General features: G+C 46.8%; 2 protein-coding genes across 2 annotated transcripts in view; both read right to left on the bottom strand.

Moving 5' to 3' along the window:
* LOC309333254 (BCL-6 corepressor-like protein 1) overlaps positions 1-17,298 on the bottom strand; it is a 120,978-nt gene that overhangs the window by 23,453 nt on the left and 80,227 nt on the right. Inside the window, 5 exon segments of the mRNA XM_081846676.1 lie at positions 537-682; positions 15,729-15,895; positions 15,994-16,110; positions 16,112-16,210; positions 17,066-17,286. Coding sequence (XP_081702802.1) covers positions 537-682; positions 15,729-15,895; positions 15,994-16,110; positions 16,112-16,210; positions 17,066-17,286 — 750 coding nt within the window.
* Positions 3,802-8,666, bottom strand: LOC309333152 (uncharacterized protein). Its single transcript, XM_081846556.1, has 2 exons — positions 8,154-8,666; positions 3,802-4,766 (listed from the first exon to the last, which is right to left on the bottom strand). Exons 1-2 carry the CDS (start codon positions 8,641-8,643, stop codon positions 4,192-4,194), a joined length of 1,065 nt encoding a protein of 354 aa, XP_081702682.1. The 5' UTR covers positions 8,644-8,666; the 3' UTR covers positions 3,802-4,191.

Below are 17,298 nucleotides of genomic sequence, written 5' to 3'. Positions count from 1 at the left end.
CCAGCTGTCGTTGGACTACAACTCCCATCACCACAAGCTAGCAGGACCAGTGGTCAGGGATGATGGGAAATGTAGTCCAAAAAAAAAAAAAAACCACAGCTGGAGACCAAAGTTTGGGAAACCCTGGATTAAAGGGATAATTCAATGTGGATTTATCACAAAAGATTGTGATGTTATGATAAATCCACATTGAACTTTGCAAGCCTTTAATGACAGCAAAAATATTCGTCTTTTGCTCACCTTCTAGCAAGATTCATGTAGGATTCTAGTCTAATGTTTTCAAGACAGAGCCCTCCAACATGAATCCGTCCAAAGCCCTCCTTAGAGGGAAAACTAAGCACCAGAATCAACCCATTGAAGCATGCATATATCCTGCAGAATGATGTCCTTTAGTGCAAATCAAGCACTTTCCCTGCAAAACCCATGTGCATTTTCGACTGCAGCAACACATACGTCATATCTAGTATCCAATGGCCAGGGTGGGTGTGTGCAGGGGAATAAAATTGCTGCCTTACCTTTGACAAATGGAAACCTACCATTAAGGAAGTTTTTCATGTTTTCGCTGCTGGCCAGCTTCAGGGCAGTCTGCCCCGAATATGTAGCCAGGGTTGGGTCAGCACCGTAAGACAGCAGGAGCCACATGATCTCCAAGTTGTCATTTGCTGCAGCGTCATGGACAGGCCTTCCAAGAGACAAAGAGTTTTAAATTGGATTTCACAGAGTCAAAAGGCTGGAGCTGACCAGGGATCACCCATTCCTCCCTGGCCTTTCCCCATCAGGGAACCCTTGAGGAACCTGCAAGGGACCCTACCCCTCCTGTTTGCTTTTGTAAAGTGTTGCGTACTCTCTGTTAATGACAGGCAGTAAGCTCAGCATGTGATTGCCTACAAGAGGTCCCAGGTTCAATCCCTAGGAGCTTCAAGTAGGGCTGGGAGAGACCCGTCTGAAAAACCAGAGAGCCTCAGCCAGCCAGTGCGAACAATATGCTGAGGTGGATGGAAGGGTCCTGTGCTCTGCTACATATTTTAAATAGGGAGAAATGAATATGGAGAAATGTCCACTGTTGGTCTGTCCTTGGTAACTGAGCAACGACCGTATTATTAATAAATAATTATGCCGAGGTGCAAGGATTTTAAGAAGTACCAGACATGAAGGAGCCACAGCTCAATGGCAAAGCACATGCCTTTCAAGTACACGGGACAACAATTTAGTCCCTGGAATTACTTGATAAAAGATCCAGGCACTGCCACTTTGGGCTTGGGACATTGCAGAACCGATGCCCCTCAGGGTAGATGAGTGCATCAGACAGCCCATCCATTGTGTCTTTCTCATGGGGTGAGGCGTGGACTGGACTGCTTTCAAGACTGCAGAGGGATTCTTGCTGAGCCTTCTCCCTAGCGTGCTATTTTTTTATGTGCAGGGATTTTTAAAGAGAGAGCAGCTCCACTTCAGCAGACAGTTCTCAACCTGCAGAACTTGCTGAAATTCAGTGCAAAATCCTGACCTTAAACTGTATTATGAATCTGCTTGTTTGGTATGGATCAGGGACTGGATGAGGTTGGATAAGCAAGACACATTAGAATTAGAAGGACATGACAATAGATTTGGTTGGCATGCATATTTATGGTATGGGAAAGGGAAGATTCACAGAAGTTTCTATAACCATATAATTAGGAAATCATTAATGAGAGTATAGGAGAGATATAAAGATTTATTGGAACAAAAGACCCCTTGGTGGATTTCACCACATGAAGCATTAATACTCAAACCACTTGGAAAGAAAGGAAAATGGCTCACATATGTTGATCTATTAAAGGATCATGATGGAAAATGGAAATTAAGAGATTATGACGAGATCAAAGATCATTTTCAGAGTTGCTTGCACTAGCGACAATTATACGAAACATATAAAGAAGACAGTAAGAAAGGATTTAGCTACACAAGATCTAGATTCCAAACGGAAGTGATTGAAGGGAAAGTGAAATTACTGAAGGCCGCTTACAGCATACTATTAGAATGGGAGACGTAAGATGAAGAGGTAAAATCAGTCATGATTAAATGGGCACAAGATTTAGGCCACAATATTATGATGGAAGATTGGGGAAAGTTAAGGAAAACTGAAATAAAATTTACAGACTGTTCCCTGTTGAAGGAGAATTATATGAAGAAGATGTATATGACACCAGTGCAGTTAGGGAAAATGTACAAAACTAGTTCAAATATATGTTGGAAATGTAAGGAAAAGGAGGTGACATTTTATCATATGTGGTGGGATTGTAATGTAATAAAAAAAATTTGAGAAATGATACACAATGAAGTGAAGAAAATGTTCCACTTAACGTTTGTTAAAAAATCTGAAGCATTTCTGTTAGGGATCGTAGGGAAAGACCTGCCAAAAAAGCTGAAAAACATCTTCATGTATGCAACAACGGCCGCGAGAGTCTTAATAGCACAAGGATGGAAGACTGAAGAAATCCCAACTAAAGAATCATGGCAAGAGAAACTGATGGACTATGCAGAACTGGCAAAGTTGACACATAAGCTACAGGACAAGGATAACTGTGACATCAAAGATGAATGGGAACGGCTGTAAAAAAAAAAAAAAAAAGATGAATGGGAACCCTTTATAAACTATTTGAAGAAGCAACAAAGTGAATTCGACTCTTCGGCAGGTTTTGAATAAACACTCACAAACTCTTTATTGACAATAATCAGTTAGACAACTTAAGGATTTATACAACTTTGTAACATGCAGAGAATAGCATTCATAGAGAAACCAAAGATTGGAACTGAGGGAAGTCAGGGGGTGGGGGGGTGGGGTGGGGGCTTTTTAGGGGAGGGTGGGGGAGGGAGGAAAATGGGGAAAATATTAAGGAAGACATGTTTTTGGATAATATGTTTTGCTTAAATGCCTAATAATTTTTTTTAAAAAGGAAAGCAAATGCAAAAAAGAAAAGAAAAAGAAATTCAGTGCAAGATGCCCCTCTTAGAGCACACGGACAAGGTAGGTTGCATTTATTTATTTAATTGCCACCCCACCTTTCCTCCCAAGGATCTCAAGGAAGTTCACGTGGTCTCCCCCATCTCTTTATCCTCATGAAAAACGTGCAATGTAGGTTAGGTAGGAAGGGTATGGCTGGTCCAAGATCACCCAGAGAGTGGCAGAGTTGGCAATGGAACCTGACTCTCCTCTGCCCTAAATCTGACACTCTTAAGTACTGCACCACAGCAGCTCTCACTGGCTTAACTCATCAATGTTACAGATTCAGAAGCTAAAACGGGCCACCTGAGGCCCAGATTTTGGAAGTAGATTTATTGCTCAGATAAGTCCTGGCGTCCAGCCCACTTCGTGTTTTTTTTAAAATAATTTTTATTAATTTTACGACATAAACAAAAAACAAACAAACATAACACGACTTCCCCATACCTCCCCTTCACTGCATCCTTGTTTTAAAATTTTTAGCAATCCTTCATCCATTTTTATATTTAATTCTCTTTAAAATTTTCTTAAGCTTAAATTTTTACAGCTGTAATTCTTTATATCAAATCCCTTGACATCTTAACATTCCGAAATTTTACAACAATTTTTAAGATAAATTTTAAATTTTTTCCAGTCCTCTTCCACTGTCTCTCTCCTCTGGTCACGAATTCTGCCGGTCATCTCTGCCAGTCCCATAAATTCAGTCACCTTGGTCTGCCATTCTTCCAGAGTAGGTAGTTCTTTAGTCTTCCAATACTTTGCGTGTTGAGGTCCCCCAAAACCCCTTCCCCAATAACTCACACATCACACGTAATTTTTTGTTTAAGGTTTTTGGCATAATTTTGGCCACAACTTTATTTGCATACAAATTGAGAGTGGTTGCTTAGGCATTGGTTATGACTATCTGTCACCCCCCGCCATGGGGGACAGCACTGACTCCCTAGTCAGTCCCGGAGGAACACGGGACAGAGTCAGCTGGAGCTGCGTCACAGGCCCTCAGCTACTCCGCGCATGTTCCTTGAAGCTTACGCGGCCCGCACCCTGCCGTCAGGGTTTGGACAAAGGGGATGGTAAGCTTCAGAATTCCTTTAACGGAATACCCGTCAGCAGCAGCATTGGAGGGGCAGGCACAGCCAATCCATACCCCTCCACCAACCAATTTTAACCAATGCCTAACCGCCATTCGAGCCCTTACGCTCGCCGCCAACCACTCACAAATTAAGCCACACCCTCAGCCTGGACACCATCGCATCCAACCACACATCATTCCCAACTGGCGAGAGATGAACCCCGTCATCCCTATAAAATTCAATCGCCTTGAATGAAATCAGAGGGTGAGGAATAACGAACCCGCCCAGATTCACCACCAGCTTGCTTGCTGCGGAATTAATCCGCTTCCTTGCACGTTCGGTGGCAGCAGGGCAAGGACTACCTCGCCAAATGCGGCGCTGAAGTAGCTGTGACCAAATTAACTTAGATGTCGGCACCAGTGCCGCCAGCTCCCCCAGGTCCTGTAAAATGGCAACACGCAGCCCGTAGCAGGAAGATGCAACCATATCATTCTCCCCGAGCTGCACCACGATCGCCGAGGGAGGGCCGAACTGGAGGACACGCCTTCGTATGAGAGGTAAAAATTCTCTCCACAGCATCCCCCTTCTGGAGATCCAGGACACGTGTACATGCTGCGGGAATCCCAGGCCTTCACCCAGTCCGGACTGGTGAGCTCTGTCCGCAGCCCAGTGCACAATACTGTGCCCTACTATCCAGATATGGATAGCAGCCCGACCTAGGGTTAAACACACACATGTAAGCATAATAACAAATTATTTCCGCACATAGACCTTGAATGCGTCCGATCTCCATCGACCCAGGTCCTTTATCCTTTTTACCGACAAACCCCAGTGGGCAGCGGTTGTAGCAGCTCCAATCCTAAAGGAGTGAGGGGCGAACTCCGGAGCCGGAAGGCCGCAAGCCGCGACAGCTTTGCGCAACACACCTGTAAACTGGTGTCTCGCCAGCGGGCGGCCATTTTCGTGAACGAAAAGGGGCCCTTCACCGCCGGGACGCAGGGCTAGATACTTGGTCAGGTCTTTCACCGGGCAAGGGCCACTTTCACCAGTTGCAGGGAGCGTAATAATGGCACCCCTACCCAATTGGTCTGTCTTTGAATTCCTGACATTAACCTGCAGGTCACGTGAAGACACACTGACGTCCTGTATCAGCAAACCCCTTGAGCCTCAGTCCTGCTTAGGCTCAAGGACCACCTCACCGACTCTCAGGGCCCCAAAGAAAGCTAAAGAAAAGGCTGCTGAAAATAGCCGAGCCTCGAATTTGGACCAACAGACGCTCCGCAGTTTAGACCGCATTTGCGCTAGCAATTCAAATGTAATGGGGCGTCTGGGAATGGGCCTGGAAGGAGTGAGTCGCCCCCATCCCTCCAAGGCCCTACGGACAACAAACTTCTGACATGGGTCCTTGTTAAAATATGCCCTGTTAAAAAAGGAAATTGCTGCTGAGTGCAGTCGAAGGGTCCTAACCGCCCGACGCATCTGGAATAAATGTGCCAGATACCGGAGCACCTGAGAGGTGGAATGGGATGTGGTAATTTCCCCAAAAGACTGCCCATTAAATAAAAGAAAGTCCGCCCAGGCCTTCTCATAGGACCTCAAGGTAGAGGGTGCAACAGATGCAGCTACTCCCTGTAAAACTAAGTTCTGCCAAGGTTCCAGAGATGATCCGGGAAAATTTCCGGACGGTCTCGAGCCACTGGCACCAGGGACCTGAATCGCTGCATCTGAAAACGGGACAGAGCATCAGCAATCTCGTTAGAAATTCCCGGGACAAAACGGGCAGAAAACACAATATTAAAACGCAAGCAATGCAGCACGAAGGCCCTTAGGAGGGCAGATACCCTAGGGGACCGTGAGGACTGCCTTGCCAATACCTGCACCACTGCCTGGTTATCAGTCCAGAAACAAACACGATGATCCCTGAAATGCTCGACCCACAAGTGCACTGCCACTACAATAGGAAAAAACTCGAGAAAAGTTAGGTCCCGAGTAATAGCCTGCCCCTGCCAAGCGGGCGGCCAGCGCTCAGCACACCACCTGCCGTCCCAATACAAGCCAAACCCCAAAGACCCAGCAGCGTCAGAATGTACCTGAAAGTCGTTGTGCAGGTTCAATGTGTCCTGCCACAAGGACACCCCATTGAAGTCCTCCAGAAACTCCAACCAAATACCAAGGTCAGCCCGCACCTGACTAGGAAGGCGTACCCTGTGATGCGGGGCTTGCAAGCCCGAGGTAAGTTTGGCCAAGCGGGAGCAAAATGGTCGCCCAGGGGAGACCACCCTGCACGCAAAATTCAGATGGCCCAGCAACGACTGAAGCTGCCGCAAGGTAACCTTTTTTAAGGGGAGAAGATCCTTAATAACCTTTTTCAAATTGATTATCTTCTCAGGTGGTAAGCTGGAAGTTTGGGCCACAGTATCCAACAAGATACCCAAATAAGTCAGCTGCGTAGAAGGACCCTCGGTCTTTCCAGCCGCTAAAGGGACGCCCAGATCTTCCGTTAAGGAAGCAAAGGCCTGTAATAACGCCACGCAGTCCCCTGTATTGCCTGCCGAGGCGACCAAAAAATCATCAAGATAATGCGTGACTCCGCCCAGCCCGGTCTTATCACGCAAGGCCCACTCTAAAAAGGAACTGAAACACTCAAAAGCCGCACAGGCAACCGAGCAGCCCATGGGCATAGCCTTATCAAAATAGAATCCTCCTTCAAACTGAAATCCCAGCAACCAAAAATCGTCGGGATGGATCGGAAGCAGCCGAAAAGCCGATTCGATGTCGCATTTCGCCAGTAAGGCGCCCGGCCCAAATTTCCGAATCATCTTGATCGCGTGATCAAGAGAAGCATATTTTACCGAGCAAAGCTCCGGGGGAATCACGTCATTTACTGACGTGCCTGTAGGATGAGAGAGGTTATGGATTAGGCGGAATTCCCCCGGAGCTTTTTTGGGAACTATACCCAACGGCGAAATGTGGAACTTGGGAAAAGGAGGGGCGGCAAAAGGACCGGCCATGCGACGTAAAGCCAATTCTTTTTCAATTTTCTTGCGCGCTACTTCTGGCATATCCTTGATCGATTTCTGGTTAGCTGGGTTCCTAGCCACAGGGGTGGAAACTACCGGGATTCTGAAACCTACGGAAAAACCCTCGCGCAAATAGGACGCCGATTTGGTATCAGGGTAGGATTCTAACAATGATAGCAACGGTTGTAACCTTACCGGGGTGTAAGCTAAGGAGGATAAGACTCTACTTTCCTGCTCCAACAGCAGGGGCCTGGGCAGCGGTTTTTGGAGGCTGCTGAGAGCCCCCCCCTTTTCGAAAGGGGCGGCGACCCCCTGCACACGTGGAAGCAGGATGGTTCCCCGAACACTTGTCACACACATGTGCGTATTTACAAGGCTGCCGCGAGCAGGCACCCTTATTAAAGTCCCAGCAGAACTGCTTGCGGCCCAACCTAGCCGGGGCTGCCCTGAATTTCTGCGGGTCGGGAAGCTTCTTATCGATGCGGGGGGCCACATAAGTGGTCCAAACGTCCAAATCTTTCCGATCCCATCGGGCTGTGGGGATCTTGGCAGCCCTACGTCTGAAGTTCTGATCGTAGGCCAGTGCAGCGGTCTCCCCGGCCATAGTAAAGGCCGAACGGACAATTGACAGATATACCCACAGATGCAGGGATCTCCTGGGATAAGCTGCAGACACAACTCCAGCAAAGACCTGGAAGCTATCTAACCACCTTTCAAAAGTCCTATCTGCTTTTGGCAAGACCGTCCGCTTCCTAGACACCGGCAGACCCTTGTCTAAGGGCTCCTGACCTTCGAGCGGGGGGGCAAGGCAGAAAATATCAACATAGCGGCCATCCAGGATCCTGGACCGCAATTTGGCAGACAGGTGGGCCCCAGGGATGATATCCCTGGCCGAATTGGTGGAGACTTTCACGTCAGGCACCAGTGCCCCATCACGACAATCCTGAACCGCCCCATACTTGGCCCTATGGGAGTTGGCCCTCCGCTCCCACACCCATTTTGGGAGCCCCGAGGTCTCCCCGAACCCCCAGTAGAGCTTAAGGGACGCTTCCTCGTCACTACTAGAACTCTGTGAGGAAGTACCTGAAGAAGAAGACGAGGTGCCTCTACGTCTCCTCTTGGCACGCCTCTTGGAGCTTCTCTTGCGGCGACGGAGCCCACCAGAAGATGATCTCGGCGGTAGGGGAAGGCTATCCTCCACTGAAGATTCCGATACATCAGCCTGCTGCACCGCACCTGGGATCGACTGACAAGAAACTGACTGTGAATGACCCGGCGCCTGAATCCTTGCTACCGAAGACCGCGGAGGAGAAGCCCCCGTCACGCAGTCCCGCGCTGATCCTCTCCTGCTGGCCCCAACCCTGGTATGGCCACGACCCCTCACCACAGTAACCTGCGACGCAGGTAAGACCGGGGTGCGTGCTGTTTGACTATCATGCAACAACCCCCCAGCTAACGATGTTCCTCCTTCATCTTCACTAGATGACGCCACCGGAGGCGATGCACCTAAGGTAGGACTCAATATTGCAGAGGATGACGACGGGGTAGAGGAGCGGCGGAGCAGACCATCCATCTCGGACTCCACCCTTGCCAAGGCCACTGGGTCACCCGCCAGGCTGGAGACCATGGACCGGATGCGTCGTAGAGACTGAGCAGGTTGCTGGGAACGCAGAGCCTGCGATGGGCCTTTTATGGGCCGCTTTGCAGTAAGAGCAGGACCAGACTTCCCTGTTGCCTTCTTTGGAGCCATTCCTGCTGTAGGCTTAAACAGAAAATCAATTAAAAGGGGGGGGGGGGTTAAAAATCCGGACCAAATTAATCAAATTAATTGAAATTAAACAATTGTAAAAGTAATAAAATTAATAATAATAATAAATTAACGGTAGTTAAAACGAATAATAAGGAAATAATCAGCAGGTACGGGAATAGCCCAACACCGCCAGCGTATCAGGAGGCCTATGCGACCGGTATAAGCAACAGGGATTACCAGGAACACTACCAGCAGGTAAAATCAGCACCCTGCAATACCAAAACGGCCACTAGAGGCCACTGCGGAGTGAAATCAAGAATTACAGGCAGACCCTGTAATTACCCAGTCTGGCCACCAGATGTCACCACTCAGCCAGAAATCAAAAGGAAAAGAAAAGAATTGGGGGCAAGATGGCATTCGCGCCAATTTTTTCCCCCCAAAATGGAGGACCACTACCCACCACCAAAACCAGAGGCGGCCAACCAGGGCTCCGCCCGCTCAGAGCCCCAAGGCCCCACCACCCATACGGCCCCCTTGTGGGCCCCCAAACCGGTGTGCAGAAGAATGGGGGGACACACCGGCTCCCGGGGCCACGGGCCGAAGCAGGGAGAGCGGCCGAGGCCGCGCAGGCCCGAACTAGGCCGCGGCGGGCCGACTGATCCCCGCGCCGTTGAAAGGAAGCGGCGCGGTGCTGCAGGCCCAGCCAAGGTAGGACCGGGCGATGGGGTGGCTGACCGAACCGCAGCCGGGCCGAACCCGGCCGCAGAACGCGGGCTCCCAGGAGCCGCCGCCAGATGCGGCCCGCGCAGCGGCAAGCCGGAGCGGGCCCCGGGAAGCGGCAGCCCGCGGATCGGGGCCGCTAGACCGGCCGGCGCCCGCAGGCCCCGAGGCCGGGAAAGCGGCCGAGGCCGTACAGGCCCCGACCAGGCCGCAGCGAGCCACGGGAGACCCCGCGCCGCCAAAGACGGAAACGACGCGGCGCGGTAGGCCCGGAGAGGCCCGCGTGCGAAAGCGGGAGCGGCGAGGGGGTGACCGGGAGCCGCAGCCGGGCCGAACCCAGCCGCGGAATAAGGGGTTCCCTAGCGCCGCAACCGGCCGCAGGCCGCGAGGAGCAGCAGCCGCCCAAGCGGGCCCAGACACTGTAGGCCGCGGATCCGGGCCGGGAGCCTCCTTATGGGTAAGGGGGGGGCGCCGAAATAAACAGGCCCTAACCGGGCAGGACCCGGTGGGGAGACTTAGGCCAATCGCCCCCTGCCCAGGCAACGGCTCGGCCGAGAGCGGGCCATAGGCCGACCGGGACCGGGAGGTCCTGCACCCCCCCCCCACCGGCGTCCCAAGGGCCAGAAGGAGAAGGTAAGAGAGGATAATGAAAGGAAGAATAAAATTAATTACACTGGGGTAGCTCGGGGATAAACCAAAGAGGGGAAAGGAAGAAGAAAAGAGGGGAAAATCAGGGGTATATACAACCAAAATCTCTTGCTGATTCGCTCCGGTGCTAAAGATAGATCCGGTGTCCACAGCAAAAGAGAAAGAGAAAGCTGTGGACCCTGCTTATAAAGCCATTGACCCCACCCCTAAAATTGGCAACATCAAATTTGCCCCAGTAACAACATCCACCTATCTGCTCCCAGGCCTCTAGCCATCTATGGCCTAGCCACTAAAATGGGGTTTTGTTCGGCCCCAACCGCAACACGTGCTCTCTTTTATGTGAACACGCTTTGCCAAAAGAATTCTTGCTGCTGTTGTTGCGTACATAAAAAATGTTCTATCTTTCTTTGGAATCATTTGGCCTACCATGCCCAAGAGAAAAGCCTCCGGTTTCTTTGCAAATGTCCACTTAAGGATTTTCTTAATTTCATTATAGATCATTTCCCAGTAGGCCTTAATCTTCGGGCAGGTCCACCAAAGATGATAAAAAGTTCCTTCGCATTCATTACACTTCCAGCAGTTGTTATTGGGCAAATGATATATCTTTGCAAGCTTGACTGGGGTCATGTACCACCTATAGATCATTTTCATTATATTCTCTTTTAAGGCACTACATGCCGTGAATTTAATACCTGTGGTCCATAACTGCTCCCAGTCAGCAAACATAATATCATGACCAATATCTTGTGCCCACTTAATCATAGCTGATTTAACCGTTTCATCCTGTGTGTTCCATTTTAGCAGCAGATTATACATTCTAGACAAATTCTTAGTATTGGGTTCTAACAATTCTGTTTCTAACTTTGACCTCTCCTTCTGGAATCCTAGTTTCCTGTCCTGCTTAAAGGTCTCATTAATCTGGTAATAATGTAACCAATCTCGGACTTTAGGTTTTAATTTCTCAAAACTCTGTAGTTTCAACTTTTCGCCATCATATTCTATAATTTCACAATATTTTGGCCAGTCTGAATCCATGTTCAATCTTTTTACCGCCTTAGCTTCCATTGGTGACAACCACCTGGGGGTTTTACTCTCCAACAAATCTTTATATCGATTCCATACATTATAGAGTGCTTTCCTGACAATATGGTTTTTAAAGTTTCTATGAACCTTTACCTTGTTGTACCATAAATATGCATGCCAACCAAAGTTATTATCGTAGCCTTCCAGATCCAAGATATCTGTATTCTCAAGAAGTAGCCATTGTTTCAGCCAGCAAAAAGCTGCTGCTTCATAATAAAGTCTTAAGTCCGGCAGGGCGAAACCCCCTCTATCCTTTGCGTCAGTCAAAATCTTAAATTTTATTCTGGGCTTTTTGCCCTGCCAGACAAATTTAGATATATCTTTCTGCCACTTCTTGAAACAATCCATCTTATCTAAAATTTGCAGTGTCTGGAACAAAAATAACATTCTCGGCAATACATTCATCTTAATAACAGCAATTCGGCCTAACAAGGAAAGTCTCAGCCTAGACCATATATCAAGATCTTTCTTCACTTCCAACCAGCATTTCTCATAATTATCTTTAAATAGGTTCACATTCTTAGATGTTAAGTTCACCCCCAGATATTTCACTCTTTTTGCAATTTCCAAACCGGTTTCTCTTTGGAAACTATCTTTTTCCCCCATCGTTAAATTTTTTTCCAGCACCTTTGTCTTATGTTTATTTAATTTAAAACCTGCTACTTGGCCAAATATTTCAATTAATTCCAGAACTCTTTTTGTACTGGCTTCTGGTTGTTGCAATGTCAAAACTAGGTCATCTGCAAATGCTCTTAACTTATAATGTTTAGTTCCGACCTGAATTCCTTTAACCAGCTGGTCCCTTCTAATCATATTCAGCAAGACCTCCAGTACCGATATAAACAATAGGGGGGATATTGGGCATCCCTGTCGTGTCCTTTTCTCAATTGGGATCTCGTCCATGACCATACCATTTACAATTAGTTTAGCCTTTTGCTCAGAATATATTGCACCTATACCGTTTTCAAAATTTTGGCCTACCCCCATCCCTTGAAGATTCCTCTTCATAAAACTCCAGCAAATATTGTCAAAGGCTTTCTCTGCATCCACAAAAATCAACACAGCTTTTCTATTTATGTCAGTTTCCAAAAGTTCTAAAATATCTATAATGTTCCTCACATTATCTGACAATTGTCTGCCTGGTAGAAAGCCTGTTTGGTCCCTGTGAATCTCCTCCAACAAAACTTTTTAAAATCTTTTTGCTAAAATGTCTGCAAAAATTTTGTAATCCACATTCAAAAGTGATATAGGGCGGTAGTTCTTAACATGATGTTTTTCAAGTTCTGATTTCGGTATAAGTGAGATGAATGCTTCTTTCCACGATTCGGGAGCCTTTTTCCCCTCCAAGATTTGGTTGCAAACTTCTTTCAATGGTTGTATTAACCATTCCTTCAATGCTTTGTAGTATCTCGCGGTCAGCCCATCTGGTCCTGGTGATTTTCCTAGTTGCATATCCTGAATGGCACCCTCTATTTCTTGATCTGTAATTTTCTCATTCAAGCTCCTTCTGTTTTTTTCCGAAATTTTTGGCAGGCCATATTTTTCAATAAATTCTTCTATCTCTTGTTCATTCTTTGGCCCTTGTTTGTACAGTTTCTTGAAAAAACTTTGAAAACAATTACTTATCTCATTTGGTTTATTAATAAACTTCCCATCTACTTCGAGAGATGTCACCATATTCAACTTTTGTCTCTTTTTCAATTGCCATGACAGTAGCTTCCCACATTTGTCTGCTGACTCAAAGGTCTTTTGCCTCATTTGTTTTATTTTCCATTCTATTTCCTGATTCATCAGTTCCATATATTGTGTTTGATGAAACTTTATTTCTCTTAAAATCTCATGAGACTTAGGTTTAGATCTGAGTTTCTTCTCCCCTTCTTTTATTAGGTTCCAAATTTTCTCTTTCCTCTCATTCTGTTTTTTCCTCTTTATGGAATTCTGTTGTATTAGGAAACCACGCATCACGGCTTTGCTTGCGTCCCAAATTACTCTTTTTTCGACATCTGATCTCAGATTTATCTCGAAGTAATCTTTAAGTGTCTTTTGGGCCTTTTTGTAAATTGCTTCATCTCCAAACAGGGTGTCATTCATTCTCCATCTAAAGGTTCCAGCTGTTGTCAGTCTCATTTCCATCTTTACTGCATTGTGGTCGGAGCAGGTTTTTGGGCAAATTTCAGTTTTTTTAACCCTTGATGCCAGATTGCTAGAAATCCATATTTGGTCAATTCTAGTCCATGTCATTTTTGCTTCAGAGAAAAAATTCCCGTCCCTTTCCAGAGGGTTCCTAGTTCTCCAAATGTCAATCAAGTCCATAGTGTCAGTCAGTTCAAAAAAAGTCTTTGGTAGTCTTCCATCCTTAGATATTACTTGTCTTTGGGCCTTGTCCATGTTTGTGGAAACAACTCCATTCATATCGCCAATCATTATAATTTTAAGGTCCAAAAAGTCCATTAAAGTCTCATGCAACTTCTTAAAGAACTCGGCCTTCCCCTCATTAGGTGCGTAAACTCCTACAATCAAAATCTTTTCTCCTTGGATTTGAATTTCCACTGCCAGGTATCTTCCTTGTTCATCCTTAAAGATCATTTTTGGTTCCAATTTTTCCTTGACATAAATCACTATTCCTCTTTTCTTAACTCTATCTGAAGAAATAAATTCTAGTCCTAGACTCTTGTTTGTTAGAAGTTTTCTATGTGTCCTGGCAATGTGGGTTTCTTGTAAACAGATTATATCTAGATGTTCTTTCTTTAATATATGAAACACTTGGCCCCTTTTTCGGGGATGGTTTAGACCATTGCAGTTCCAGCTCAAGAGTTGCAGAGACATTTTTATTGCTGGGTACCTCTTCCACCGACTGCACCGAGTTCTTGCTCCTCCTCGGTCGGTGCTTGGTTCAATCCAAATGATAGGTTTGAAATGTCCGGTATTTCCCTCTCACTCACAGTTCCTTTCTGAAGATCCTCTGAATTTCTTTCCAGAAAATGTTCTTTATCCTGATTTGTTTTTATTTTAATTTTCTTGCCTTTGAAGTTAAAGGACAGCCCTTGTGGGAATTCCCACCTAAATGGAATGTTGTTCTGTTTGAGTAAATCAACTAAGTCTTTAAATTGAGTTCTGACCTCCAAAAAGTGTTTAGGGATATCCTTGAAGATCTGTATCTGGGAGTTTTTAATGACCAAAGCCTTCTGGAAATGTAAATTCAATATTTTATCTCTTTCTTCCTTTGATCTCAAAGTGATTAAGCAATCTCTTGGTTTCTTGCCTTGCTTCCTGCCAATCCGAAAGGCTGTAGTTATTACAAATTCATCTTCCTCTCCATCTAGTTCATCATTCCAAAAGTCTTGAAATTTATCTGTAAGGAATTCCCCAAGCTTGTCCTCTTCCTCTTCTGGTACCAGTCTCAGTTTTAGATTCTTACTTTTCCTCTCCAATTCCAAAAGGGCCAGAGCTGCATCATGTTCATGTACTTTCTTTGCAATGGGCGCAAATTTTCCCTTGGTTTCCTCAGCAGTGCTCCTAGCGCTCTCAGCTATTTTCCTTGTTTCCGTGCTCTCTTGAATTAAACGATTAATAGAGTCTGTATTAGATGATATTGTCGTTGTGTTCAAGTCCAATCTTGTTGTCAACTCCGTCAGTTTCTTAGAGTTCTCTGTTGACTGTTTAGTAAGCTCTGCAGACTGCTTAGTAAGCACTTCTAAAGATTGATTTATTCTGAGTAGAGCCTGTGTCATAGAATCCATTGATGCTGCTGTTGTTTTCTCCTGTGCAGCTGCTGCTCCTGATATGGAACCTCTTTTTTGAGCTTGCTTTTGAGCCTGCTTTGTTTTACTTCTTGTTGATATTTCCTCCAGCGGGTTGCTCATAACTCAAGGTCGTTCACACAGGAAAGTTGCAAGTGGAAAATCCCGCTGAATCCACCGTAATGCAACTGAAGCCCTCTAGAGGGAGAAATTGTATCCAAACAGAGGTAACAGATAGACAAAGAAACAGAAAGTCCCAAACGTCCAGCCCACTTCGGCTACGCAGCTCTGCTGGACTTCAAAGGCCACATTCCAAAGGCTCTGAGCAAAAAAAAAAAAACGCAGAGTTTACGCAGCAGCAAGAGAAAGCTGCAAAGCTTCTTCAGAGCTTTCTTCAGTGTGCTAAAATAAAGTCCACTCAGGATATTAGCAGCTAGAAGCAGTTTATTTACAGCAGACTATCCATTATCTATCACAGCGAACAGCATCGTGAAAAACACGTCCTCTCTCCTCAAAAGCGAAAGTAGAGAAAAAAGAACAAAGACTGGAGACACTCGGAAATGACGCAGGGTCTCCCTCCTCCCAACAGTGGGCAGTGCGTACACTCTGAGCTGTTTAACCCTGTAAGCTCAGGTTCTCCTCACACAGATTCAGTGGACCACTTAGCCCCTGGCCAAGCCCCTGGCAACTGTGGTTCCTCAGCAGCGGTGGACTTGCCTGGTGCCATCCTGCACACTGCAGTTCACGTTTGTACCATGCTCCAGCAAGAGCTGCAGGATGTCCACCCAGCCGCGAGCGCAGGCCTCGTGCAGGGCTGTGTAGCCTGCGTTGTCCCTGTGGTTGACATTGTTGTTTTCCTTCTGCAGGCAGTACATCACCACATCCTGGCGAAAGAACCCCCAACCCAAGATTAGTAAACAATGTCAGCAGTTGTCTCCTGCTGTTTATCCGCCCCGCCCCCCTTGCAAGAAGTGGCACCCACCTTGTAGCCAAGCAGGGCTGCTCTCTGCAGCAGTGTCTCCCCTGCATTCTTGTTCACTATCAGTCGACGAGCTTCAGGGGGCACCGGCGGGGCTGCGGGGGGCTCAGGGGCTCTCAGGGGCTCTTTCTGATTTGTGCTGCAGGGATTTGTTCAACAAGCAGGGTTCCCGAGCTTTCTTTGGAGAGCGTATCTTGAACTGGCTCAGGTGTGCCTTGGCCTTTAAAAAAAAAATGGAACACAGAGAATGATTGGGGGGATTGGGGAGGAAGAAGAGTAGTGTCAGAACAGGGCTAAGTGAAGAAGAATGCTGAACCTCTAAAAAAAGCTTGCATTCCACAACGTCACAGTTTACATCAATAACACATTTACTTTTGTATGTACACTCAATTCTGCTTCTGCTAGCTGTGGAGAAGGGCAGAAAATGATATACAATATGAAAGTCCGGAAATCTCAGCTGTGTAAATCACACTCTCCAACACCACGCTAGCCCAGTTTCCTGGTATCTCACAGGCATCGCTCACATTTTTTTAAATCTTAAAAAAGAAAAGAAAACCGAGACTCTCAAATGCTGAATTCTGCTCCCAGTAATCCATTCGGCCTTTGCATTGTGCACAGGCAGGCGTACCCAGGGCGGATTGCTGATTTGGGTTCTGAACACATACACACACGGCTTCTGCTCTGATCATATTGAGAGCCCTTTAAAATAAAATGAAAAATGCTGGCAGATCCATTCACAGGAACTGAGGAAGCAGCTGTACACCAGGAAGAAACTCTTTGTTTTGCTTAAATTAGTACTGTTGACAACAGGGATGTGCTGCCTTTGGCACTTCAGCTCCCTCCCACCCCAGCCAGGGGGATGACGGGTTGCCCATCCTTGGTCTGTGATGCCGAGTGGCAACTTCCCAAAGCCCCAGGCAACCAAGAGAAGTTATTTCCCAGCATCTGTTTGCTAAACCTTTTAAGTGGCGATTGAGCCTGGTTTTGTAGCTCAGACTCCCACAGAGCCCTGGGTGCAGCACCCGTCTAACCCTATCCCGAAATCAACTCCAGCATCTCCTAAGCAATACTGTACCTTCCCCTCTTCACAGATGCCTGAGAGGTGTTTGGTTTTGCATTTGCGTTTCCCGGAAGGTTTCTCTAGCATATCCTGGATGGGAGCCGAGGTGGGGTGATCCAAGAGGAATCCATTGTGGAAGTCCAGGAGTCCTTGGAGGGTTGGAGAAAGCCTGCTCCTCAAGCACAGGTCCGAGCCTTTGCTTGGCACAGCATCCTTGTGGTTTTGGTACCTGAAGTCTGCAAGGCAAG

The sequence above is a fragment of the Podarcis erhardii genome (genome assembly GCF_964252035.2).
Source record: "Podarcis erhardii genome assembly, chromosome: W".
NCBI lineage: Eukaryota > Metazoa > Chordata > Lepidosauria > Squamata > Lacertidae > Podarcis > Podarcis erhardii.
Note: the sequence above shows the minus strand (reverse complement) of the source record. Positions and strands in the feature narration are given on the sequence as shown.

Bases quoted from the DNA above. Each gene is read 5' to 3' on its own strand.
- LOC309333152 (XM_081846556.1), bottom strand. From the start codon at position 8,643: ATGGATGGTCTGCTCCGCCGCTCCTCTACCCCGTCGTCATCCTCTGCA. The intron at 4,767-8,153 runs GTACTTCCTCAC...GTTTAACCCTAG, and splicing joins CACCTCGTCTTCTTCTTCAG to GTCGGGCTGCTATCCATATC.